The sequence below is a fragment of the Oratosquilla oratoria genome, chromosome 26 (genome assembly GCF_046742065.1).
Source record: "Oratosquilla oratoria isolate Oo_2021 chromosome 26, ASM4674206v1, whole genome shotgun sequence".
NCBI lineage: Eukaryota > Metazoa > Arthropoda > Malacostraca > Stomatopoda > Squillidae > Oratosquilla > Oratosquilla oratoria.
In genome coordinates, this window is record NC_134802.1 from 34,798,612 (window position 1) to 34,826,292 (window position 27,681).

At 39.6% G+C, this 27,681-nt stretch overlaps 1 protein-coding gene across 1 annotated transcript; it reads right to left on the reverse strand.

Moving 5' to 3' along the window:
- Positions 1–2,739: 2,739 nt before the first annotated feature.
- LOC143039464 (LETM1 domain-containing protein 1) lies at positions 2,740–27,647 on the reverse strand. Its single transcript, XM_076209559.1, has 7 exons — positions 27,513–27,647; positions 18,876–19,583; positions 15,807–15,977; positions 15,400–15,513; positions 14,610–14,784; positions 7,802–7,945; positions 2,740–4,942 (listed from the first exon to the last, which is right to left on the reverse strand). Exons 1-7 carry the CDS (start codon positions 27,560–27,562, stop codon positions 4,766–4,768), a joined length of 1,539 nt encoding a protein of 512 aa, XP_076065674.1. The 5' UTR covers positions 27,563–27,647; the 3' UTR covers positions 2,740–4,765.
- Between the last annotated feature and the right edge of the window lie 34 nt (positions 27,648–27,681).

Here is a 27,681-nt window from a genome sequence, read left to right on the forward strand (position 1 = left end):
AGGTATGTGATAGGAGAAAGTTGAAGGTAAATGTGGGTAAAATTAAGATGAGATGAGATGAACAAGGGGAGAGGATGGCAGCGAGTTGGAAGTAAGTTTTAAAGGATAGAGGTGGGAGGAAGTGGATAACTTTAAGTATTCAGGGTCACATGTGACAAGAAAGGAAGGAGTGGAGATGGAGGTGAATTGTAGACTGAAGGGGCAGGTAAATGCCTTGGGGGAATAAAAAGTGCCATGAGAAACAGGCTTTTGGGAATGTTTTTATTTTTTCATTCATTATATGGTTGGGAGAATGGTTGTATATGGATGATGCTGTGATGCATGAGGTGGAATGGGTGGGGGGGTGAGGTAGTATGTGTGAGAAAAATTTGACGCAGCCCGAAGGGATTTCTCCCCGTTTTCTCCTTTTCTGCATGGGGGGGGGATCACCGATTTAATGAAGCGGCCCTGCTGTGGATGTGCTGTGTCTTGCGACACTGCCTCTGACCCAGGAGGGCAGTGGACAAGGTGCAGGGATGACCCATCATCCAGGAGGTGCTAAGATAAGAGGGAGGGTGGAGTGTATTTAGGGATGGAATGGGTGGGAATGGTTTTATGCCTTTTTCTTTTTGGCTACCTCCCTTGTAAGGGGGAAAAAGCCTTGGTATATGTATGTATGTATTATATGAAGGAGTGATTGTGCCAATGGCACTGTATGGGGTAGAGACTTGGAATTCAAGAGAGACAGAGAGGAAAAGTTTAATCCCTTCCATATAATGATGCCTATTTATTTTGTAGTTATAGCTAAGTGACCCCCATATTCTATGAGCTGGCCTGATCATATTTTCTGTGGTGAAAGAGATCGAGCAATACAGATGTAACTTTATGTCTTATAATACGAATATTGTGATGCATCATCATACATCAGGCGGCTGATGCTGCCTGCGAGAATTTAACTCATATTGAGTTAAATGTGTCTGAGATGAAATGTCTGAGAAGTATGGTAGGGGTTACAAGGTTAGATAGAGTGAGAAATTAGGAGGTGAGGAGGAGAGCGGGGATGGTAAAGGAGATGGGAGATAGGGTTGATAGAAGAGTACTGGGATGGTTTGGACACATGGAAAGAATGAGTGAAGAAAGATTAGTAAAAGAGGTGTGGAATGCAAAGGTGGAGGGAGTGAACTTGAAGGGATGACAAAGGATGAGATGGATGGATGGATGGATGGATGGGGTGAAAGGAGTATTGAGCAAGAGGGGAATGTCTGCTGAGCAAGGAAGGGAGAAGGTAGGAAATAGGGATGAGTGGAGAATGGCTGTATAAAGAAGACTCTGTGATGCAAGGAAGGGAGGGGGTGGGTGTGGGTGGATAGGGGGTAATTATGTGTGAACAATATTTTGACGAAATCTGAAGGGATTTCTCCCAGTTTCCTCTTTTCCTGCACGAGGGGACAGAGGTGGGGTCACTGATTAAATGAAGTAGCCTTGCTATGGATGTACTGTGTCTTGCTTATTCCTTCTGACCCAGGTCAGTGGGCGAGATACATGGATGACCCATCATCCACAAGGAGCTAAGATGAGAGAAGGAAAGGTTGGTGGATGGAAGTGGAATGGGTGGGAGTGGGTATATGCCTTTCGATTTGGCTACCTCCCTTGTAAGGGGGAAAAAGGCCTTGGTATATAGATAGATAAATGAAAATGCAATAAACTCTGCCACCCCCTTATATGAAAGAAAAGGTTTGCATCTTCACAGTAAACATTGCAAAAATACAAAAAATGGGCTAGGAACAGCATCTCACAGTGCATATGCAATTGGTGTGAAAGTTACTTATGATTTATAACTGTGTAAAAGTAGTAAATATGATAACTTAATTCATAGCAAAACCAATACTTCATAATTCCACAAGTAAATGTATGAAGATAAACATGGCACTAATATATATTTTTTTCACAAATAATGAGTTGCAGCCGATACAAATGTGTCCAACACCAGGAGTGATTGTTATTCATTTCTACTATTTATGTAATGTATGGTTTAGATGCAATGATGTAATTGAATGTTACACTGTTATTGTGTACATAGCTATATACTATCAATATAACAATCAAAATGCAATCAACATCAAAGAAATACAACAAATTATGCATGTAGAAAATGTCATAATTGGAAATTGCCTTGAAATATACTTATCATGTACATATATGTATGAATGTGTTCGTGACTACCTCCTGCTATACTTCTTCCATTATCTGGTGACTCATAGGATGTGGCTGGCAAAACCAGCAGCGTTGCCACATCTAAACCATCTCTAAAGAAAACGTGGGAGACACCGTTTTCTTTATATTTGCATGTATGACCGGTATGACTGACAAAGGATGAATGAGTGACCCACACACCTGTCACTCAGCAGCCCTACCCCCCAACCTCACATAAATTCCTAGGTCGGGAGCCAGGGCAACATTGCCTAACCTGAGATGCCACATCATTTAACAAGTCTCTTCTTTTCTTTACATGTATAACAATTACTCATATCACCTACCATTTAATGAAAAAATCAATATGCATTTAGAACATTCCATGTTAACATACTCAGGGTAGTGGACAGCTTCTGGTATATGCTGAATGTTTTGATTTAGTACGTGACAACACGGCAGACACACCTTGTGGGTCCCGAGATAATGGAAATAGTATAGTTCTATGCCCACATCTTAAATTAGTTAATCAGGATGGAATTCTATGTTTTTTATTTATTTATTTATTCATTTTCATTCATTATTACATGACTAATGTGCATTTTATGCCTCTTTTGACCTCTTTTTGATCTTTAAAATTTGAAAAATAAGGACTGTGAGAGATTATCCAGACTCCTCTTGGCCCATTTTGTCTAGATATGAAGGAGATCACTGTGTACATTAAGAAGCAGATGAACAAACACTTGAAGTTTTATGTAGAAAATAATGAAAAGAAACTAATGGAAAAATAATGCATAGCACAAAAAATAAGATCTTGGGTCAGATATGCAAAAGTATCAAAGTATGTGTTGTAGCCAAGTTATACCATTACTTTCTATATCCCCCTGATAAATATTAGGCCCTAATGATAAAAAATTTGGGTCTAATATTGGAGAACAGCTCAAAGGTAAACAACAAAAGGAAATTGTCACAAATGCTGTTGGTCTCTCATATATATACTTTCATTAAGAAAAGGAAAATTTTAAGCATCAAATTTAAATGATCAAATCCAATGGATCTAGGGGATCTCTGTATCTTATTTCCCTTCATAAAATGCAGTCATGCAAAGTACCATAATTATTCGAAAACATTAGCAAACTGCTCATTGTCAATAAGTTATTCCTACTGTGACCATTAATGACTCTGGCATTACAAAAATAGAATAGCTAAACTATTGGTATTTATGAATATTGTTAAAAATAATCCCTAAGTTTTTTAATACTTTTCAATAAAGATATCAATTTCTCTGTTTCGTGGTTTTTATAATTTACTCTGTACAGTAGTTGTATATCACTGTAAGTCTATATTATTCCCAATGTGCCTTTTAAGATTGTACTACTGCACATGAAATCTCTTGTAGATTAGTCATTATTAGTCAATCCGTTGCCCCTGGTCTCTCCTGCTGAAGACTTGCAGCCTTCAGGTCACTGGCAACAGCCTCCAAAAAGACTAGTCACAATAATGACAACAAACAAGTGACATTAAAAGATGCTTTAGTCTTTACCTCACAGGAATGTTTTGTCATACAAGACCTCCAGGTTACCCTTAACTTATAACACTGGCTACAACATGTAGAACTCAAACTTTTTATTTCGAGTGTATCATATTGGTGAATTATGAAGGATGATGTTATACATCTTCTGACATGTTATGATAATGTACATACATACATATACCAAGGGTTTTTTCCCCCTTACAAGGAAGGTAGCCAAAGTCAAAAGGCATAATTCCATTCCCACCCATTTCATCTCCACCCATTCCACCCCTCCTTCCCTCCCTCTCATCTTGGATATGATAATGTACATACTTTGGAAAATCCAGTACCTTGGTCCTGTGTAGATGGCATGGATTCACCATCACCACCAAGCTATCCCATTTTATAAATGCAAATCTGCTTCAAATGACCCTCCATAAGGATGCATCATCCTAGCCTCCTCTGTGAGTTCATGATATTAAACCAAATCACAATAAACAATAATTAAAGTAAAGCAAAGCAAAGTAAATTAAATAAATAAATAAGATTACTTCCAGCACTAAACATTTCAGATAAATGAATATCAGCCTATATTTGACAATTCTGTGGGAGCAGAAAAATAATATTCTCTCAAAACCTGGCCCCCCTCCCTGCTTATAAGGGGGCTGTGGCCTTAGTACACATGTAATAACTACAGATATCTTTATATGCTTCAGCTGACAGGAAATTTTGCTTGGCTGAAGAGAGCACCATCCATTTTTATATATCCATACCTAAGGTCTTGAAATTTTGAGGAATATGTATACATACATACATACATACATACATATATATATATATATATATATATATATATATATATATATATATAAATATAAAATTAGGGTGACATGGCATGCCTATACCATACAAATCAGTTAGGCTTCAGCCCTCCAACAAATTACGTAAAAGGCCGTTTTGGTACACTGCATTAAGCATTTTAATGCAAAATTAAAGAAAATATGCTTCTTTTGACTCGGACAATATGTATACATTATTTTACATAGTGCATTAGGGAGGACGTGTTCTACATGTAAAATTTACCTAATATATTAGGCTCACATTCGTTGGATGATTGTATGCAAGCAAGATGGGCAGGTGAAGAAGGAGAGAGAGAGTAGATTTGTCCACATGGCTAGAGATCAGCAACCAGTCTTTCAGGTATGCCTGCATTGCTTCGGTGCTCATGTTGGTTGGATTCAAACCTCGAATGAAAAGGTGCTGTAAATAAAATTATTATCAATTAAAAATCTTAAAATAGAAGAGCCAACCACTAGAAAAACAGTTAAAAATGGTGTGGTTATACAGTGAGTCCTCGTTATACAGTACATGTGTTCCTGAAAACCTTACCGCAAATTTAAATTACTGTATACCGATCCCAAGTTTCAACTTATGGAAGACATACCTTCAAAATATCTAATTTTATCTCCAAAACACTAGTGGATACCGTATCTGTGAATTTTTCTTACCATAAATAGAATCGAGGGTAGTAATTACCAAATACTGTAACTGTGAATTTACCGGATAAAGAATTACCGTATAAGGAGGACTCACTGTACAAGATTCATCCCTAATTAATGTACACTATTAGAAATTTGTGTTACTTGACTTGCATCAGGCAAACTTTTGTCCAAGTAATACATACATACATCTAAAGGCCAGCTAAGGCATGCACCCACCCATCACATACCCATTTGTCTTCCCTTTTATTTTAGCTCCTTGTGGATGAAGGACCATCCCCATCCCCTGCCCACCACCTGAGTCAGATGCAATGCAGCAAGATACAGCACATCTGGGCCCATCAGCCAAAATTGGTTCACCCCAGCACTTCATTACATTGCTAGTTTAAGTAACAATTTCCACAAATACAAGGCACAGTTTCAATAGCAAGTTTCACGAGTATGAATGTAGTTAGGTAGTTTGAGTGGTTGTTAAATTGTATGGGCATGTGTTGAAAGGATTAGGAATAGAGCACAAGGAGTGCATGGGGACAAAGTGTGGATTTAAGAAAGGCTGCATGGACCAAATATAGTAATGTAAGTGTATGAGAGAAGTAATAAGCAAAAGGTAAGGGTGTATTTGGGCATTCACACTTGACAACATATGACAGGTGACAATCAATCCATTTCCCTTGGTCTCTCTTGCAGGAAACCAGGAAACCAGGAACAACCTCAAGGCGAAGCTAGTCACTTCAGGAAGATATATTGTGTTGTTGTCTGGAAAAAGGTGACAGGTCCAGAGACTAAATGTCAGCCCCATATGTGTGTCAGATGGTGGTGAATTGTTGTTGTTGTTGTCGTTCCCTAGACTGGTTGAGCAGTCCCATCTCCCTAAGGAGCTCTATGGCTGGAACAAGATTTTCCCACAAATCCTTTACAGAGTGTATACTGTGTTGTTGGCGTACATGATTATGTACAATGCAGTCTTCCATAATGTGAGTATAGTATGGGGTGAAGTGTTACATCCTGAGCAGTCATCTGCAATGTGGTCATCCAGCCTCTTCTAGTAGCTTAGAAGGGCTAGCTGGTGGCTGCATGGCAGTCAGGCCAGATGGACTGTCCTCTCAGGGGAGAGGGGATTCAGAGGGATGGCTATCAGGAGGTCTGGCTTGCAGCAATGCACTGTCTTTCAGTATCTTGATGGAGCAGTGAGTGATACAATAATGGATATCCTTCTGGTGTTTGTGGAGGAAGAGAGGAGAGTATTTGTATGTGATATAGGTATTTGGGTGTTGTTTTGATGCTGACTGGTTTTGAAGATGGCGAGCAGGGAAATAATTTTCCAACATTTCACACAAGAGCCTTTAAACCCACCTACCCACCCCTCACATCACACAAACATAACTCAATAAACACAGCATAAAATCTTCAGCAGTATTCTACCTAAACATCTAAAATAAACTACCCTTAGCATCCTAAAATATGTTCATACAAAAACACATATATAGATTACAAAGCAAGCATTCCTTAACATACCACTCCTTGGATACCACCTGTTCTTTTTTCCTGCTTATGTGGTGCGGAGATAATAATATCAAAATGGGCAGAAGTAAGGTGATGAGCTGTACAATGGGAGAGGGTGGCAGTGAGTTGGAGGAGTCTTAAAGAAGAAAGACTAGAGGAAGTGGCGAGTCACATGTAGCAGAAAATGGAGAAGTATGGGTGGAAGTAAACTGTTAAGTGAGGGGAAACAAGGAAATGTCTTTGGGGGAATGTCATAAGGAAAAGGTATCTAGGGATGAACACAAACAAAAGCCTGTATGAAGGGGTGATTATGACCATAACACTATACAGGAGCTGAGCAAATTAGATATGGTGAGATACAGACATGGGACACCATAAGCATAGCTCCCCTTCCCGTAAGATACAACTAGGTAAATACACACACACATCCACAAAATATATATATTTTGACACAACTTAAAGGGATTTCTCCCAGTATTCTCTATTTTCTGCATGAAGGGATGTGGATGGAGGATTGCTGTGTAAGTAAAGTGGCCCTATTGTGGATGCACTGTGTCTTGCTGCATTGCTTTTGACCCAGGTAGTGGGCACAAGACAGGGATGACCCTTCATCCACAAGAAGCTAAGATGAGATGGAAGTAAATGGGTGGTGGATGGGGCTGGAATGGGTGGGAGTATGTGTGTGCCTTGACTGGCTACCTTCTTTATAAAGGGGTAGTAAATACATACATATACCAAAGGCTTTTTCCCCCTTACACTGGGGGTAGCCAAAAAGAAAATGGCATAGAAACCACTCCCACCCATTCCATTTCCTATATATTCCACTCCCCTCCCTCCCTCTTATCTTGGCACCTCCTGGATGATGGGTCATCCCTGCATCCTGTCCACTGCCCTGGGTCAGAAGCAGTGTTGCAAGACACAGCACATCCACAGCAAGGCCGCTTCATAAATTTGTTGACACCCGCTTTCCATCCCTTCATGCAGAAAAGAAGACGGGGAGAAATGACTTCGGGCTGCATCAAATTTTTTCTCATACATACTTCCTCACCCCCCATCCTCCACCCACTCAAAGGGAAAGTAGCCCTCAGTGTATAGTTAGATATATGTATATACATACTCTTTTTAGCTTTTCCTGGGTTAAGCTATGAATCCCCTCTCTGGTGAGTGCTAGATCCATATTGTACATGAACTTGGCATGATCTAGTAAAGTCTGTCGCCTGCGTATAAAAGCTGTTCTACCATGTACACGAAGAAGTGCATTCTGTAACGAGATGTAAAACACAATAGGCATTAGTTGAAGGAAGTGCAATGTACAGTTCCAAGTTTAACTACTACAATTTAGAGGTCATCCCTACCTCAACTGTATCAAATTTCCAAGCACTTGAGGAAATAAGAATATAAAGAAAACAAAGTTAATAGTGAATTTTAGACATTAATTCTGGCCCTACGCAAACCAAAGTTACTATGCATTGGGCAGAATACAATCTACTATGTCACCAGGGAGAAGGGAATCCTTATTACATAGGACATCTTTACCAAGCACATGGAAAAAATATGAGATGCTGAAAAAATAAATCTATCTATATCAATGGAGAAAAGTGGGAGATAAGGCAGCTGTTGTTTGCAGACAACACTGCACTTGTAGTAGGATCAGAGGAGGGATTGAAGAAGTTAGTGACAGAGTTTGGGAAGGTGTGTGAAAGAAGGAAGTTGAAAATATATGTCAGTAAAAGTAAGGTGATGAGATGTACAAGGAGTGGTGCCAGACTGGAAGTGAGCATTAAGGGAGAGAGACTGCCACATTCATACTTGGGTATGAATGTGGCAGGAAAGGGAGGAGTGGGGGTGAAGGTAGAATGTAGACTGAGAGAAGTGAGTAAATGCCTTGGTGGATTAAAAAGTGTAATGAGAAATAGACATTTGGGAATGGATGCTAAGAGGAGATTGTATGAAGGAGTGATTGTGCCGACAGCACTGTATGGGGGCAAAATCATGGAACATAGGAGAGGAAGAGAAAAGGAGTTTGAATGTGTTTGAGATGAGGTGTCTGAGAAGTATGATTGGGGTTACTAGGCTGGATAGAGTGAGAAATGAGGAGGTGAGGAGGAGAACAGGGGTGGAAAGGGAGCTGGGAGATGGGTTGATGAAAGAGTATTAGGATGGTTTGGACACATGGAAAGAATGAGTGAAGAAAGACTAGTAAAAGAGGTGTGGAATGCAGATGTGGAAGGAGTGAACATGAGGGGTTGACCAAGGATGAGATAGATGGATGGGGTAAAAGGGGCATTGGGAAAGAGGGAAATGTCTGTTGAGGAAGGACAGGAGAGGACAGAGGACAGGAGTGAATGGAGAATGGTTGTATATGGATGATGTTGTGATGCATGAGGTGGAGTGGGTGGGGGATGGGGGGTGAGGGAGTGTGTATGAGAAATAAATTTACACAGCCCAAAAGGATTTCTCCCTGTCCTCTCTTTTTCTGCATAAGGGGACAGAAAGGGGGAGGGGGGAGGTCGCCAATTTAATGAAGCGGCCTTGCTGTGGATGTGCTATGTCTTGTGACACTGCTTCTGACCCAGGGCAGTGGGCAAGATGCAGGGATGACCCATCATCCAGGAGGTGCCAAGATAAGAGGGAGGGAAGAGGGTGGAGAGGAGTGGAGTGTGATGGGGATGGGAGTGGTTTTTATGCCTTTGTTTTTTGGCTACCTCCCTTATATGGGGGAAAAAAGCCTTCGGTGTATGTATGTATATACCAAGGGCTTTTTCTCCCTTACTGAGGGGTCATGTGACATCACAGGTCACATGCCCACTGTGGGATCAAACATACTGGACATTTAGTGCAAGTTACAAACACGGATAGTTAAAAGACTTCGGAGTTTATGAGAAAAATGGGGATCTTTTGTGAAGCTGTTGGCAGGAATAACAGACAGGAGAAGTGTCCACACCTCTCATTTTAATGTTTCCCTGCTGAGACTGAGAGAAGGGAGAGATGGATTGCAGTTGTGAAGAGAGAAGGCTGGGAGCCAACTCAGTGCTCCAGACTGCAGTACCCATTTCATATAGGTATTCTATTTCTATGGTGACATGGTTTGTCAAAAATAAACATTATTTAACAGTTATTTGAAATCATAAACCTCAAAAAATGGTCTTACAATGTAAGTTATATCAGAGGGAACCTGGTTTACACACCCTATATTTTACTGGTAACTTTAAAATATTGTTTGATATGTCATGAAATTTTGTGTACTTTACTATTATTTTATGTTTAGCAACTGGAGGGATATTTATCAATATCAAATCAATTGCTCGGCTGTGTACATGCCCAGATATGGTTGTACTAATACATGTATTCATAAAGCCTAAATAATAAAAATTTTCACTTAACACTCAATTCAGGTGAAGTTAGTTTAGATTAAGTTAAGTTACATTATGCTACATTTGGCCATGTCATGTTAGATTATGTTACATTACAATATGGACGGGGATTAGGACTAGGAATCCTGCTACCTTTAGCCCCACAGGGGACATTCCTAAAAAAAAGTAAAGGCATAAAGGGATCAAGGAGTTTTCTGACCAGTACCCTAAGGTTTGGGTCTTTTAATGTGCATGGTTGTGGTACAGATGAGAGTAAAAGGGAAGAGATAGGTAGTATGTTTGTGAGAAGAAAAATAGATGTGTTGGCATTGAGTGAAACTAAGTTGAAAGGGAGGGGCGGGTGTGAGTTTGGGAGTGTAGTTGGGAGGTTCTCAGGAGTGAAGAGGGGACGAGGGAGAGAAGGGGTGGCTATACTAGTAAGTGAAGAGATACGTAAGCGTGTAGTGGAGTGGAAGGAGGTTTCTTCAAGGTTTATGTGGATGAAGGTGAAGCTGGGAACAAAGATGTGGGTTTTTGTAAGTGTGTATGGGCCTGGTAGTGAGAAGATCATTGAGGAAAAGGAGGCTTTTTGGATGGATTTAAATGAGTGCATAGATGGATTAGGGAGATACATCAATGTAGTTGTATTGGGAGACCTTAATGCTAGGATAGAAAATGAAGAAATAGACAGAGTGATTGGGAAGTATGGAGTTCCAGGAAAAAATTGTAGTGGAAAGTTGATGGTGGAGATGTGTCTCGAGAGTTGATGATAGCAAATACAGTGTTTAGGAAGAAAGTCAAGCATAAGTACACATGGGAGAGGGTGGTGAATGGTGGTAGATAGAGCATTAATGGACTACATAGTCATAACCAGGAGTATAGTAGGAAGAGTTAAGGATGTACATGTTCTAAGGGCAGAGAGTGGGGGAATATCAGGTGATTTTTTGGTGGAAGGTAAGTTGAGAGTGGAGAATTGGTGGAGAAAGAGGAAAAGGGCAGAAGGTAGGGAGGTACTTAGAGTGAACTGCTTAAATGAGAAAGAAAAGGAGGAGTATAAGAAGAAGCTGAGAGAGGAGTAGGAGGGAGTGAAGGATAGAGTAGAACTAGGAGTGGAGGAGGAATGGGGATGGTTCAAAGAGGGAGTCATAAGATGTGCAAAGATGGTGTGTGGAACAAGGAGGATGGGACGAAATAGAAGGAAGAGTGGCGAGTGGTGGGATGAGGAAGCAAATATGGGTGTAGAAGGGAAGAAGCAGGCTTTCAAAGATTGGTTGCAAATAAGGACAAGGGAATTGTATGAGAGGTACAAAGTAAAGAGAAGAGAAGTAAAGCATAAGATAAGGGAGGCAAAGAGGAGAGCAGATGTGAAATGGGGTAAGTGTATGACAGAAAATTTTGAAAGTAATAAAAAAATGTTTTGGAAAGATATAAAAAGATGAAGAGGAGGTAAATCAAGTAGAAAAGAAAAGGTAAAAGGTGCAGATGTAGAGATGATAATGGAAGAGAAGGCAGTGAGAGGAAGATGGGCAGAGTATTTTAGGGAGTTGTTAAATGTGAAGGAAAAGGGAGGGAGAGGTAGTTGTAGTGGGAAGCGCTAAGAAAATGACCGTGATGAGTGAGGAAAATGGAAGAGAAATAAGGAAAGATGAAGTGAGAGTAGGTAAGGCACCTGGGTTGGATGGATGCCATGCAGAATGTCTGAAGAAAGGAGGTACAGTTATGGTGGACTGGCTGGTGAGGTTATTTAATGTTTATTTAAGAGGGGATAGAGTGCCAGAGGACTGGAGGAGTGCCTGTATGGTTCCACTTTAAAGGAGAAAGGGGGACAGGTGTGAGTGTAGTAGTTTCAGAGGGATCGGCTTGTTGAGTGTGGCTGGGAAGGCTTAACCTCTTCAGTATGGGCCTTAAATCTCGCCGGCAGCAGCCGATGCCAGCCGTACGACGTGTCATAATAATACTCGCATCATAAAATATAGTCACCGCTTATATCGATCGTTCTCTCTTTCACCCATGAATTTTGATAACCATAGAAAATGTGATTACAGACAGTTTAGAGAGTATGTCATTACGGAGGGGCAACTACAATAAATATAATCAAGATGCCAATATGGCAGCCTCGCGTATCCACTTGCTCCTCATGACGCCTACGTATGCGGCACCGTATGGAAGGGGTTAAGGGAGGGTCTTGATTGAGAGGATTAGGAGAGGAACAGAGGGAGTAATTGGTGAGGAACAGAGTGGTTTTAGGACAGGTAGAGGTTGTGTAGATCAGATTTTTGTGGTAAGACAGATATGTGAGAAAGCTATCGGAAAAGGTAAGGATGTATTTTGGGCTTTTATAGATTTGGAAAAGGCTTATGACAGGGTAGACAAGAGGGCACTGTGGGAGGTATTGCAGATATATGGGACAGGGGGAAAGCTTTTAGGAGCTGTCAAGAGTTTTTACGAGTGAGAAATGAGGAGGTGAGGAGGAGAACAGGGGTGGAAAAGGAGCTGGGAGATAGGGTTGATGAAAGAATATTAGGATGGTTTGGACACATGGAAATAATGAGTGAAGAAAGACTAGTAAAAGAGGTATGGAAGGCAGATGTGGAGGGAGTGAACATGAAGGGACATCTTAGGATGAGGTGGATGGAAGGGGTGAAGGGGGCTTTGGGGAAGAGGGGAATGTCTGTTGAGGAAGGACGGGAGAGGACAGAAGACGGGTGAATGGAGAATGGTTGTATATGGATGATGTTGTGATTGCATGAGGTGGAATGGGTGGGGGGATGGGGAGTAAGGTAGTATAAGAAAAATTTGACGCAGCCCGAAGGGATTTCTCCCCGTCCTCGCCTTTTATGCAATGGGGGGACAGAGGGGGAGGGTCGCCGGTTTAATGAAGCGGCCTTGCTGTGGATGTGCTGTGTCTTGTGCGACACTGCTTCTGACCCAGGGCAGTGGACAAGGTGCAGGGATGACCCGTCATCCAGGAGGTGCTCAGATAAGAGGAAGGGTGGAGGGGTGTGGAGTGTATTCAGGGATGGAATGGGTGGAAATGATTTTATGCCTTTCCCTTTTTGGCTACCTCCCTTGTAAGGGGGAAAAAGCCTTGGTATATGTATGTATGTATGTAGTAGAGCGTGTGACAGGATTAGAAATGGAGAGAGTGAGTGTTTTGAGGTAAAGGTGGGACTTCGTCAGGGATGTGTTATGTCGCCCTGGCTGTTCAATTTATACATGGATGGGGTGGTGTTAGAGGTAAATGCATGGGTGGCAGGTCGGGGATTGGAGATGGTTAAAGAAAATGGAGAAAAGTAGGAGATAAGCCAGTTGTTGTTTGTTGATGACACTGCACTTATAGCAGGATCAGAGGAGGGATTGAGGAAGTTAGTGACAGAGTTTGGGAAGGTGTGTGAAAGAAGGAAGTTGAAGATAAATGTGGGTAAAAGTAAGGAGATGAGATGTACAAGGGGAGGGAGTGGCAGCAAGCTGGAAGTGAGTATCATGGGAGAGAGACTGGAGGAAGTGGATAGTTTTAGATACTTGGATGTGAATGTGGCAGGAAAGGGAGGAGTGGAGGTAGAATATAGATTAAGAAAAACGAGTAAATGCCTTGGAGGATTTAAAAGTGTAATGAGATATAGACATTTGGGAATGGATGCTAAGAGGAGATTGTATGAAGGAGTGATTGTGCCGACAGCACTGTATGGGGCAGAAACATGGAACATAAAAGAGGAAGAGGGGGGGGAGTTTGAATGTGTTTGAGATGAAATGTCTGCGAAGTATGATAGGGGTTACAAGGCTGGATAGAGTGAGAAATGAGGAGGTGAGGAGGAGAACGGGGAGTGGAAAGGGAATTGGGAAATAAGGTTGATGAAAGAGTATTGGGATGGTTTGGACACATGGAAAGAATGAGTGAAGAAAGACTAGTAAAAGAGGTGTGGAAGGCAGAGATGGAAGGAGTGAACATGAGGGGGCGTCCTAGGATGAGATGGATGGATGGGGTAAAAGGGGCATTGGGAAAGAGGGGAATGTCTGTTGAGGAAGGATGGGAGAGGACAGAAGATAAGGATGAATGGAGAATGGTTGTGTATGGATGATGCTGTGATGCATGAGGAGGAGTGGGTGGGGGATGGAGGGTGGGGGAGTATGTATGAGAAATAAATTGACACAGCCCAAAGGGATCTCTCCCCGTCTTCTCCTTTTCTGCATGAGGGGACAGAGAGGGGGATCGCCAAATTAATGAAGTGGACTTGCTGTGGATGTGCTGTGTCTTGTGACACTGCTTCTGATCCAGGGCAGTGGACAAGATGCAGGGATGACCCATCATCCAGGAGGTGCCAAGAAAAGTGGGAGGGAAGAGGGTGGAGGGGAGTGGAGTATGTAGGGGATGGAATGGGCAGGAGTGGTTTCTATGCCTTGTCTTTAGGCTACCTCCCATGTAAGGGGGAAAAAAAGCCTTAAAATAATTATAATAAATATAAATCAAATAAATATAAAGATACCCTACACTGGAAAAACACAACTTGTACCTTTTCTTAACCAGAAAACTCAATATTGGAGAATATTCAACTATAAATGAAAATTACCTACCACATGTCTTGGCCAGAGACTGGTCATGTGGAAAGGTTCTCCTCTAAACAACGGCAATAATGAAATTATTTCAGCTGTGGAAGGGTGAACTCCTGACCCAAGCTTATAAAAGATGGCTTGGCATTTGTCCTTCAATGGCAACTCTTTCTGATCAGCCAACACAGCCTGCATGCATCTGTAGAAAGAAGTACAGTATATATAAATTATTGCACATTGAATAATTTCATCTTCTTATCAACAAAGTTCTTGGCACAACAATAGAGGCACCTAAACTAAGAATGTATGTACTGTACTGTTATACATATACCACATATATGTTGTATGTATACTATATGTACAGAATTATGAAAGGAAAAGAATGCCTTGATAGAGAGGAGCTATTAAAATGGGACAGAGGAAAAACAAGAGGACATGCAATGAAACTCAAAAAGGATAATTACAGAAGAGAACTGAAAAAGAACAGCTTCCCACATAGAGTGATAGATGTATGGAACAAATTGGATGAAGAAATAGTGTGTGCAAACACAATACAACAATTTAAGAAAAAACTTGATCTTGCGAGATACAAAACCGGGTCACCACGAGCATAGCTCCCCTTCCTGTATAATATAACTAGGTAAATACATGCATCCCACAAGCAATGTACAGTATGCATGGTCAGCCAGTAACACTGACCTGTTCCTGTATTCCAAATGAAGTTTGCCAGTAGCTTGTCAGTACAGCACATATATTGTGCCAGTAAGAACAGAATTATGGATCCATATATGATATCAAACCAAACATCACTCACCGGAAAGTGGGTCTTGAATTAAATAATCTTTTCTTTAAAGCAAAAACAGCAAATTCATGACGCTGTTGAAGATCCCAAAAGTGATGGCAGAGCAGTTGCTTAGGAAACCAATACCTGAAAATATTCACTAAAATGAATTCAACATTTTGTACATAACATGCAAAAACAAAAATATCTGAGGGAGAGTTTGTTACACTAAATCAATCGTCTAATAACAGTCCATTTTCAAGGTAAATAATCAGTAGCTACAAATGTAGAAGCTGGAGTCACTAAAACTTTAATTAGCAAAGTCATAGTCTGCCCATGAACAAATTGTACCTCTATAACAGAATGACTTTAATAACATAGTCAAGTGGAGATTCAATATAAATTACACACAATATACAGTATATTCAGTCATTACATACCCAATTGGAAGAGCAACATTCTGCCCAAGAGGGAGAGATGAAATAACTAGGAGTGGTGCCACTTTGATCATGTCCCGTGGCATGTAGTAGTAGAGCTCCAGTTCTCTTAGTGACATTTTTCTCAATGCGTTTCCTGGAAGGCTTAAGTTTACAAGCACCTTGACTAGGTCCCTAATGAGAAAAAGGAACAAAAACACAATGGAAAAATAGAAGTCTACTACAGCGATGGCATGCTTTACATATATATATATATATATATATATATATATATATATATATATATATATATATATATATATATATATATATATATATATATATATATATATACACACACACACACAAGGAAAGGGAATGGGAAAGGGAGGAGTGGAGGTAGAATGTAGATTGAGAGAAGCAAGTAAATGCCTTGGGGGACTAAAAAGTGTAATTAGAAATAGACATTTGGGAATGGATGATAAGAAGAGATTGTATGAAGGAGTGATTGTGCTGACAGCACTGTATGGGGCAGAAATATGGAACATAAGAGAGGAAGAGTTTAAATGTGTTTGGGATGAAATGCCTGAGAAGTATGGTAGGAGTTATTGGGCTAGATCAGGGGTTCTTAACCTTTTTTCTTCAATTCCCCACTTTTTAGTGAGCCAACTCTCCATTTTCCACCACAGCATCAGTCTTTGACAAATTCGATTTTAACCCATGTAGTGTTTAGTACGTAAATATACAGTGTTGTCACTTTTACCCAAACATGACTTACAATACCTCATATATTGGTTGTTTTTGTTATTAAAACAGTATGTAAATGGTTGTGATTTACTGATTTGTAAAGTAAGTCAACATTTGGATGTAATGTATTAAATTTTGAAGCACTATCGATTATTTGTGGGTGGAAACAAATTCACGAAATGTGACAAGAAGAAGACACCAGAAACAAACAAAAAGAAACAAAAACACATCGATTAAAAAAAACAAAAAACAAAGACAGTGGTTCTTCTGTCCAACCGGTCATTCCCCACTTGGCAACTCTGCCATTCCCCACCAGTGGGGAATTCCCCACAGGTTAAGAACCACTGGGCTAGATGGAGCGAGAAACAAGGAGGTGAGGAGGAGAACGGGGAGTGGAAAGGGAATTGGGAGATAGGGATGATGATGTTTTTGTTTTGTTATCATTTGTCTGTCTGATTTTCATTTATTATTAGATATATGTTAATTTATTATTTACTATTTACCTGTTTGTTTATTATTTTAACTATACCTATGCATTTATTTATGTATTTTATTTGTTATTGACATTATTATAGTTTTTATTTATTATTTTATTATTAATATGATTATTTTTTTTTTTTTTTTTTTTTTTTCTTCCGACCTAGATATGGATCAAAATGTCTCCTGTCTGCATGCTCCTCCTTTGTAATCCTTTGTATTGGGATGGTTTGGAAACATGGAAAGAATGAGTGAAGAAATATTAGTAAAAGAGGTGTGGAAGACAGAGGTAGAAGAAGTGAACATGTGGGGTCGACCAAGGATAATATGGATGGATGGATGGGGTAAAAGGGGCATTGGGAAAGAGAGGAATGTCTGTTGAGGAAGGAAGGGAGAAGACTGAAGATAGGGGTGAGTGGGGAATGGTTGTGTATGGATGATGCTGTGATGCATGGAAGGGAGTGGGTGGGGGTGGGGGGTGAGGAAAGTATGTGTGAATGATATTTTGATGCAGCCTAAAGGGATTTCTCCCCGTCTTCTCTTTTTCTGCATGAGGGAACAGAGAGAGGGGGGTCACCAATTAATTGAAGCGGCCTTGTTGTGGATGTGCTGTGTCTTGCTACACTACTTCTGACCTGGGGCAGTAGGTGAGATATAGGGATGACCCATTATCCAGGAGGAGCCAAGAAAAGAGGGAGGGAGGGGGAATGGAATATGTGGGAATGAAATGGGTGGGAGTGGATTTATGCCTTTGACTTTGGCTACCTCCCTAGTAAGGGGGAAAGGGCCATTGGTATATGTGTATATATGTACAATACTGAATGGGTCCCAGTGAACAGATATACAGTAAAAAAAAATTATCAACCACAGTAGACTTTAATTTCAAGCCATCAACATTGAGGGGGACTCGTGGAGGCCAGCATAAAGAAATTGAAACATGGTATGGCCAATGACTCGAACCTGGGCTAGCACGTGACAAGTGTGTTAGTGACTTGGCACAATCGGCTAAGTCACTGACGCACTTGACATGTGCTAGCCCAGGTTCGAGTCCTTGGCCATACCACATTTCAATTTCTGCATGCTGGCTTCCACGAGTCTCCCTCAATGTTGATGGCTTAGAATTAAAGTGTACTGTGGTTGATAAAATATTATATTATATATACATGTACATATATATAATATATATGTGTGTGTGTATATGTAAATATATATATATATATATATATATTATATATATATATATATATATTTTTTTTTTCACACACACTGAATTCCCCAGTGCAGATCTTAATCTTTTTTCAACCACATTAACTTTTTTTACTTTTAATTCCATGTCATCGCGAACAAGACTGACAATGCGCTCGTCGGAGACATATATGGAGACTGATATGAAGTGAAGCCAAGGGCTCGAACCTCAGCTCAGATGTATCAATGTAACAGTGACTAACCACTGTGCCATCAAGAGAGATGGCGCAGTGGTTAGTCACTGTTACTTTGATACGTCTGAGCTGAGGTTCGAGCCCTTGGCTTCACTTCGTATCAGTTTCCGTATGTGTTTCTGACAAGCGCATTGTCAGTCTTGCTTGTGACGACATGGAATTAAAAGTAAAAAAGTGAATGTGGTTGAAAAAAGATATATATATATATATATATATATATATATATATATATATTCATATATTTTATATATATTCATATATATATATATATATATATATATGAATATATATATATATATATATATATATATATATATATATATATATATATATTCATATATATGTTTTATATATTTCCTTCAATTTTTTCCAGGTTATATATAGAATGACAACAAATCAATGATAACAGGAGCAAAGTATGAAAACATACCTGAAATCTATCATGAACTCCTTCAGGCCAATTGAGAAAACACGAAACATATGGAATGTGCTTGGCATCTCATTTTCAAGGGATTGTTGCAGTCGCTTTAGGTACCACGTATATCGCCAGAATATATATCGCAAAATTCTAGAAGGAAGGGCTTCACTTTCAATTTTTCCATTGACTGGCAAAGGTTTATCTGTTGGATTATCACTACTTGATTTTATAACCTCCTGTGGAATTTCAACTTTGCTTTCTAAATTAGCTTTATCAGACACTTTACCAGCAACTGTTTTCATGGAAGGCTTCTTAGTAGATGAAAGATCTATTTTTACATCTTCTGTATTAACGGCACTTCTATGTTCTAGTTCATTTTTTCTGGCGGTATCTTTTCCTACAGAAATGCTAGGTACCCCTCCTTCTTTCTCCTTATGTTGCTCTCTATCAAGAACACTTAAATCCTTAGACACTTTCATGTGATCATCCCCAAGAACAGGAGATTCCAATGCATAGCTGTTCTTTTCAACACTAACATCACCAACATTCTGTGCTGATTTTGTCTTCTTTGGCTGGTGAAAATCATCATTGATGTTATGCTGCACACTATAGAATGATACTGGAGTACAACATCTGGTGCCTTGAGGGATGTGGTCACTTTGAAAGAATGCTATATCCACTATGGATACTCTGCGGTGTGGTGCTAACCACCACCGAGATCTGTTCAAAAAGAAAAAGAAAGAAAGAAAAAAAAATTAACATGTATTACTTTTCCCCTGAATGAGACAACAGTAATCCTTCTCATATCTAGGTTGATAGACACACACACATGTCATATATATATATATATATATATATATATATATATATATATACAGTAGTCCCTCAAATAACGCAGATTCGAATAACGCGGATTTTATTTCAAAACCATCTCAAATGTAGAGAATTGTTTTAAAATTCACGCCGAGTTGGGCACGCATATGCACACATGCGGCAACATCGCAAACATTTGTGGTGACTGCTTTCTATTTTACCATATACAGTCGATCTTCATATAATGCGGTCATTATGTACACTGGGAACTGCTCAAACAAGGGTGTGAGGTGACTTCGTTACTTAAAAAATATGTTTTAGCACCTTTTTTGTTTTTCATTTCCGCACAAAAAATTGCATATTACGGTGATACATTTTAATTTACAAAATTAATATCTAATTTTCTATTGCTATATTACTCCCATGGTCAAAACTAAAGATTTACCCCAGTATTTAATATGAAATATCAGCATACGCGGATTTGGTTATACGCGGTAATTTCAGGAACCTAACCCCCGCATTATTCGAGGGACTACTGTATGTATATATATATATATATATATATATATATATATATATATATATATATATATATATATATATATATATATATATATATACATATATATATATATATAGTACTACCTCTCATTAACGGACATTAATTAGCTGTGTTTTTGTTGTGTTTTCGGTGGTTTTGGTGCTGTTGTTTAGTGCTGTGCAATCACTATGCCACCAAAAAACCACTCCAAATCAATGGATTATTCACATCAACGGACACCGTTATCCCCCTTTTAGTCCATTAATGAGAGGTAGTACTGTATATATTATATACAGTATATGCAATGAAATCACAATAAACACGTGATTCACAATACAGTACATGCAAAAAAAAAAGAAAAAAATGGAAAAATTAAAAGATCGGTGACTGAACATTTTCATCTATTCAAGACATCTTCTGAGGTACAATACATACAAAGAAAAAGGACAATATATATATATATATATATATATATATATATATATATTTTTTTTTTTTTTTTTTTTTTTTTTTCTTGTTCTCTGTATTGTACCTCTGAAGATATTATGAATCAACAAAAATGTTTGGTCACCAAACTTTTCATTTTTCCAGTTTTTTTTTTTTTTGCAAGGTTTTATCTTGCACAGCAGTTTCTATATTTTTTGCATCTATATCACAACAAATCCAACAACTTTTCCTAGTAACATTTCTTGCAAAAATTAATACTAAGGGATGGTGAAAAAAAAAAATCAATCTTCCTGCTACACATAAATAAAGTGCCATTTTTGATGCATCACCCACCATTTTTTCATGAATTTTTTTTTTTCCTATTCTAACTTAACCTAACCTAACCTAAAAAGGCGTGCAGGGACAGACATACATCTTGCATTTTGACTGGACAACTATGACACCACTTTGGTGTACAGGTGGTGGGAAGGTTGCAGGATTTTTTTTTTTTTTTTTTTTTCATCATCCCTAAATATCAATTTGAGGGAAAAACATTTCTAAAAGTTGTTGTTGTTGTTGTAAAAAAAAAAAAAAAAAAAAAAAAATGCTGTGAAAATGGGCGAGACAAAATGGCGTGTAGTGGAAAGTTACAGAAATTATTTTTTCACCATCCATATTTATTAATTTCTGCAAGAAATGTTACTAAGAAAAGTAGTTGAATTTGTTGCAAAAGAAATGAAAAAGATATACAAAATGCTGTGCAAGAGGGTGAGGCAAAACTTCACAAATTATTTTGTACAGTACTTGAATATGCAATAAAATGTACTATACAAATACAACAGAAAAAATAAATCCCACTGCTCTTAATATCCACATATGGGTGGGTTCAAATACAGTGTAACTGGGTTCAAAAAGGATTACTGTATATCAAACCATGTAGGATATTTAACATGAAACTTCCATTAATCAATAGCTCGTAACCTAATATAAAAGCTTGCCAGTCAGCTTGGCCCATCACCAACTCTGCCCATCGTCTACTTGAGATTATCTTTGTTTTGATAGATAAGGAGGTCAAAGAAATTAAAGCATGATAAATTTGTTTACTCTAACCTAACCACGGTGGACCAACTTGGTCAAGTAGATAGGCCAAGTTGACCCTTACTTACTTGTTTACCTGTTTCATCTAGAAGTGCTGCTTCACAGCCACAGTGGTCCACCACTTCTGCCCAACCTGGTTTCTCTTTCTTGCAGAGCCACTTGGTCTGGTATTGTGATGGAGGTTCTACATTGGGCTGTATACCCTAGCACAGGATGTTCATCTGGTACTGTTCTGAGGAACATGTCTATTGCAGCTTTGAACCAACCTCTCTACTGTGCACCCAGACATGCCTCTATTCTCCTTTGGGAGTGAATTGAAGATTTTTGGACTTTCATATGGGAGGGTGGCTGCCAGTATGGTTCTGATCTTCTCTGGGGATGTAGGTGGCAAGATGCATCTCTTGCATTGGTGCCCCTTTCTCCCTGTCACGTAGGGCTGCTTGGGCTGTCAGGCCAGGCAACTGTCTCTCTAGGATTTTCCAGATGTAGATGGTCCAATACCTGTCTCTCCTGTGCTGCTGGGAGTACAGGCCCAGTTTTTGCAATCTGTCCCAGTAATTGAGGTCCTTCATGCCCTAAATGTTTCTGGTGAAAGGCCTCTGTACTGCCTCTAGCTGCTGTATGCCTCCTCTCCTGTGGGATGTCCATAACTGACTGCAATAATCTAGCAGCTGCTGTACCAGGGCCTTCCATAGAGTCAGCCGTGTCTCTGGGTCCCTGCTGGTGAAGGTTCTCAACACTCAGCCAACCATCATCATGGCTTCCTTGACTGTCTTTCCTATGTGGTGCTGGAATGAGCAGTCCTCGCTGAGGTGCACCCCCAGGCATTTGACGTGGACTTTGGCTGTTATTTCTTGCCCCCTTCTGCATACAGCATTGTCATTCATCTCTTTTATTTCATGGTTGTGTCTATGCCTCAACATTTCAGATTTTTCCTCATTGAAGTGCATATTGCTTGTAGCTGCCCAAGCATACACTGTATCCAGGTCTTGCTGGAGGCAGGACACTTCTGTGCTGGTGGTGTGGCAACTTATGGTAGTGTCATTGATATCTGTCATGTGCAACAGGAATAGCAGTGGTCCCAGAACAGATCCTTGCAGGACTCCACTAATCACCTCTGCCTTTTGTAACTTGCTTCCATCCACCCCTACTGTTTGGTGTCGACCTGTAAGAAAGTCTTGGATCCAGATGCCCAATTATCCTGATATACCATGGGCTTTTATCTTATGTAGTAGTATGCCGTGATCTACCTTGTCAAATGCCTTGGCAAAGTCTGGAAACACAACATCTACATTCTTGCCCTCCACCAGGCTATGCAAGGCCCAGTCCTGGTGTGTCAGGAGTTTGGACAGGCAGGGTTATCCCTTCCTGAAGCCATGTTGATTGTTGCTGTGAAGGTGATGATCTTCCATGCACCTGGTGATCCTGTCTCTAACACATTTTTCTAATATTTTGATTAAAAGAGGTGAGGGTGACAGGCATATAGTTTTTCAGTGGGCTCCTGTCTCTACCTTTATAAATGGGGCACAGTTTTGCTTTCTTAAGTTCCTCTGGAACCATCCCCTTATCCACCGAGCATCTCCATAATAAGCAGAGTGGACATGTCTAGGCCTTGCTGAACATTTTGAGGAGAATTGGTGGCACTCCATCTGGTCCCACTGCAGCATTGGGTTTGATCTCCCTAATGGGTCTTTCACTGTCCTCCTCTGACATGGTGAGGTCCATTTGTTGTGGCTATCCCTGCAGCCTAGACTCAGTGAAGAAATCTTTGGGCTTCTTCACAATTTTTTCTTGCCTCGGCTCACTAAACACTTGATTGTATTGGTGCACTAGTAGCTGGCACATTGTCTTGGGAAATCTTCCCCAGCTGCCATCCATGCTTTTCAGTGGTCCAATCTCAGACCTAGTTTTTGAAAATCTCCTGCAGTACCTGCAGAAGTATTTGGGGTTCTTTCTTTTGGTTTCTACTGCCCTTGCTTCTTCCCATATCCTTCACTCTATGTGGAACTGCTTTAGTTTCTCTTCTATTCCTACTGCCTTGGCATTCAATGTCCTCTTCCTTTCCTCTGTACATGTCCTCCTCATTTGCTTTAGCAGAGTTCTCTTTCTCAATAGTGTCTTTCTGTCCCTGGGTATATTACACCATATAACCTAACCTAGCCATTCCATCTCCCTTGTTCTACCTTGTTGAAGTTTTAGTTGACCTCACCACGGCCAGTCTGGGGACCCACCGCTTCCACACCTCTGCTTGCACTTCAGGTAGATGATCAATGATGGAGTTTGATGCAGCTCCCTGTGAAGTCGGGCCATGTGGTATAGGAGGCTCATCAGGTAACGATGTCAAAAACTTGTCTAACCTCCTCTTGAAAGCCTCTGTGCTGACTCCTTTTAGGTCTCTTCTGTCTCTGGGTAGACGATTGAAGAGACATTGTCCAGCACCAAAAAAGCTCCCTGCCTGGATCATTTTTATGCATTGAGAGCAACTGCTTACAGCTTTCCTTGCACAGGTCTTACCATATCTGGGTGGTGTTGTGCCCTGAAGTCTCCTGGCGATGGGTTTGGTACAGTGCCTTCAAGTATCTTCCAGGCAAATATAATGATGTAATGCTCTCTGCATCTTTGGAGAGAATATAATTGAATGTTTTTCAGCCTCTCCCAGTGGTTGTTTGAGTCTCTGTCAATCCTTCAGACAAACACTTTTTGAACCTGATCCAGCTCTTGGATCTCATACATCTTATGTGGAGACCATAGCTGACAGGCATACTCCATCTTTGACACTATGAGGGTCCTCCATAGGTAACAGGTGCTCTGGTGCTTCAGTTTTGAAGGTTCGTAGAAGCCACCCACTCATTCTTCTACCAAATTTTGCAGTTAGGGCTGTGTTCTTTGAAATTACAACCACTGCTCACCCAAACTCTCAGATCTTTGAGTGCCTCTTTTTCCTCTATTATTTCCTAACACTTTGTACATAAAAATTTTTGTGATCCATGTTTAGACCATATTACAATACAGTACTTCAAATTTATTGTGGTTAAATTTCATGCTACTGACATCTGACCACTCACAAATTATTTTCATATCTTGTTGCAAATTTTCTGCATCCTCTACAGTACATATTGCTTGGGATATTCTAGTGTCATCTGTGAATTATGTCACCTTTGAGTCAGCTATATCTTTGTCTATGTGACTGACCATGATTAGGAATAAGTGGGCCAAGCACTGAACCTTGTGGCACTCCACTGATCACTGTCGAGTCTTTGGAGTGTGTGCCTTCCACTACCACTCTCAGTTTTCTATTATGAAGAAAGTCTCTAAGCCAAATAACAAGCTTGCCATTAATGCCACACTTTTTCATTTTGTGTAGCAAGATCCCGTGATCCACCTTGTCAAACGCTTTCGCAAAGTCCAGGTACACTACGTCTATGTTCTCTTCACTTGCTATTTTCTCAAGTACATTTGCATAATGGTCCAGAAGTTGGGAGAGGCATGATCTACCATTGCAAAAGCCATGCTGGCCCGGGTTGAACTGGCCAGTCCTTTCCAAAAATTTTACTATGGACTTCCGAACCACCCTCTCAAACACCTTGATGATGTGGGAGGTGAGGCAAAAAGGCCTGTAATTGGAGACCAATCCCCTTGAACCTCCTTTGAAAATGGGGGTAATTAGGCCTTCTTTAAGTGCTGATGGTATGGCACCTTCCTCTAGTGACTAGTCTAGTCTAGTGATTTTCTCCATCTACAATATAGATCTTTCAAATGAAAAACAAGAAGTGAAAAATGTGTTTGTGTGATCCTGGAAAAGAACCGAAAAATGTAGTATGCTGACACAGTATACCACATTTTATTTTATTTACCTAATTGTAAAGTAGTATTAAGTATACAAATAATACAGGAAAGGAGCAATGCTCGTTGGCTCGTCTCCTATTATTATCCAATTTATTATACCTAGGTCGGCTTTTAAAGTAAAAACCTTAACAACTAGGTATTCCACGATTCTACAATGTCTGTCGATGTGAATGTACCATTACATTTATCAATGTTTATGTAAGACGGAAGTTTGTTTCAAGTAGGTTAAGGGCTCATCTACAGATATAGGTACCCCGGAATCCGCGCGCGGCGCCACTGTCGACCATGTAATGTTTACGTCGCCATTTCTTACGGACCACCAGCTTCTGTTTAGTTAATTTGAATGCTTCCCCTGTTCAGCGGATGCGCAATATAATTAAAATTACCTTGTTGTTTTGCAAGTATATGCCCAATTCTTTAAATAGAAAATGTCTTCAGCGATTCGAACGGAAATTTGGTTATCAAACTCGGTAACATAGTTTTCCGAGTAAAAATATTAAGGTAAGGTATCACTAAATATTATTTAAATGTACATAAACGTGTTTATCAACCTATTTTCTCCCGGATATGAGAAGCTTAAGAGCGTTGATCACTTAATGTTTGAGCTTAGGGTCCGCACATATAGGCATATCACCCATGAATCTTAAGCGTCCAGTTCGTATTTGATTTTGTTTACACCACCATTGACGACCAAAACCACACAATGACGGTTTTTGCTTAAATGCATTATTTATATATAAAGAATAGCACATGGTTGCATTATTTGACATATTTTCTTCAAAATGTGTGATTTCCATGTAAAATGATCGAAGAGAAGTTACGTTTTTATCCTCTGCAAAATTACTAACCGGCAACCAAGGCCGACCAAACCAAAACGCTGGCTTTTGCTCAAATGTATAATTTTAAATAAAAATTAGCATATGGTTGTATTGTCTGACCTATTTTCTTTAAAATGTGTGACTTCCATGTAAAATCATCAAAGAGAAGTTACGTTTTTATCCTCTACAAAATTACCAACCGCCAACTGCCGACCAACGTCGACCAAAGCCAAAACCACGCAATGACGGTTTTTGCCCAAATGCATAATTTATATATAAAAAATAGCATATGATTGCATTATTTGACATATTTACTTTAAAATGTGTGAATCCCATGTAAAATCATCAAAGAGAAGTTACGTTTTTGTCATGCAAAAGCCGTCATTGGTTGGGTTTGGTCGGCGTTGGTTGCCGGTTGGTAATTTTACAGAGGATAAAAGCGTAACTTCTCTTCGATCATTTTACATGGAAATCACACATTTTAAAGAAAATAGGTCAAATAATGCAACCATATGCTATTTTTTATATATATATTATGCATTTGAGCAAAAACCGTTGTTGTGTCGTTTTGGTCAGCGTTGGTTGCCTTCGGTCGGCGCTTAGCGAGACCCACCATTGACAGCTTCATGATTGCCATGAAAAGGCAAATATGGTATGATGGAGATGTCTCACATTGTTTTTGACATGCTCATGTGATTTGTTAACCCTTAAAACCCAAGTATACCGAATTTTAATTAAATTGGACCAGTGGTTTAGAGTTAATGTGTATTTCTTTACCGAAATCTTTACAAAATACCACCCTTAATTCTAACACTTTGTTATGGTAAAGTCTAGCCAAAAATGCGGGCTAAAAAAATAATTTAAAAAATCGTATCTCCCTTATTTTTCAAGCTATTTCAAAAATTTAAAAAGCATTTTGTTTCTAATAAAGTTGTCTTTCATACGCAACAATAATTCAAGGGTTATTTGTTTTTTGAAAATTTTGTGGGGGTACCTAATATATATAAACATTCACAGAAGATCCAGTCATGAAGAGATGCCCGGTATACATTCAAAGAAAGTGCGTTAGTATATAATAAAGGTGACAACATGAAAGCTAGTTATTACCTTGGATGAGGTATATAGAGCAACCTTGCGAAGAAAATACGGCTTGCCATATTTCCACCACAGGGTATGTTTTGAGCACACAACCTATGCAGACTTGCGATTGGTCAAAATAGACCGGAAAGGAGATATATGATTGGTCAGATTTCGAACAGCTGTTTCTTGTTTATTA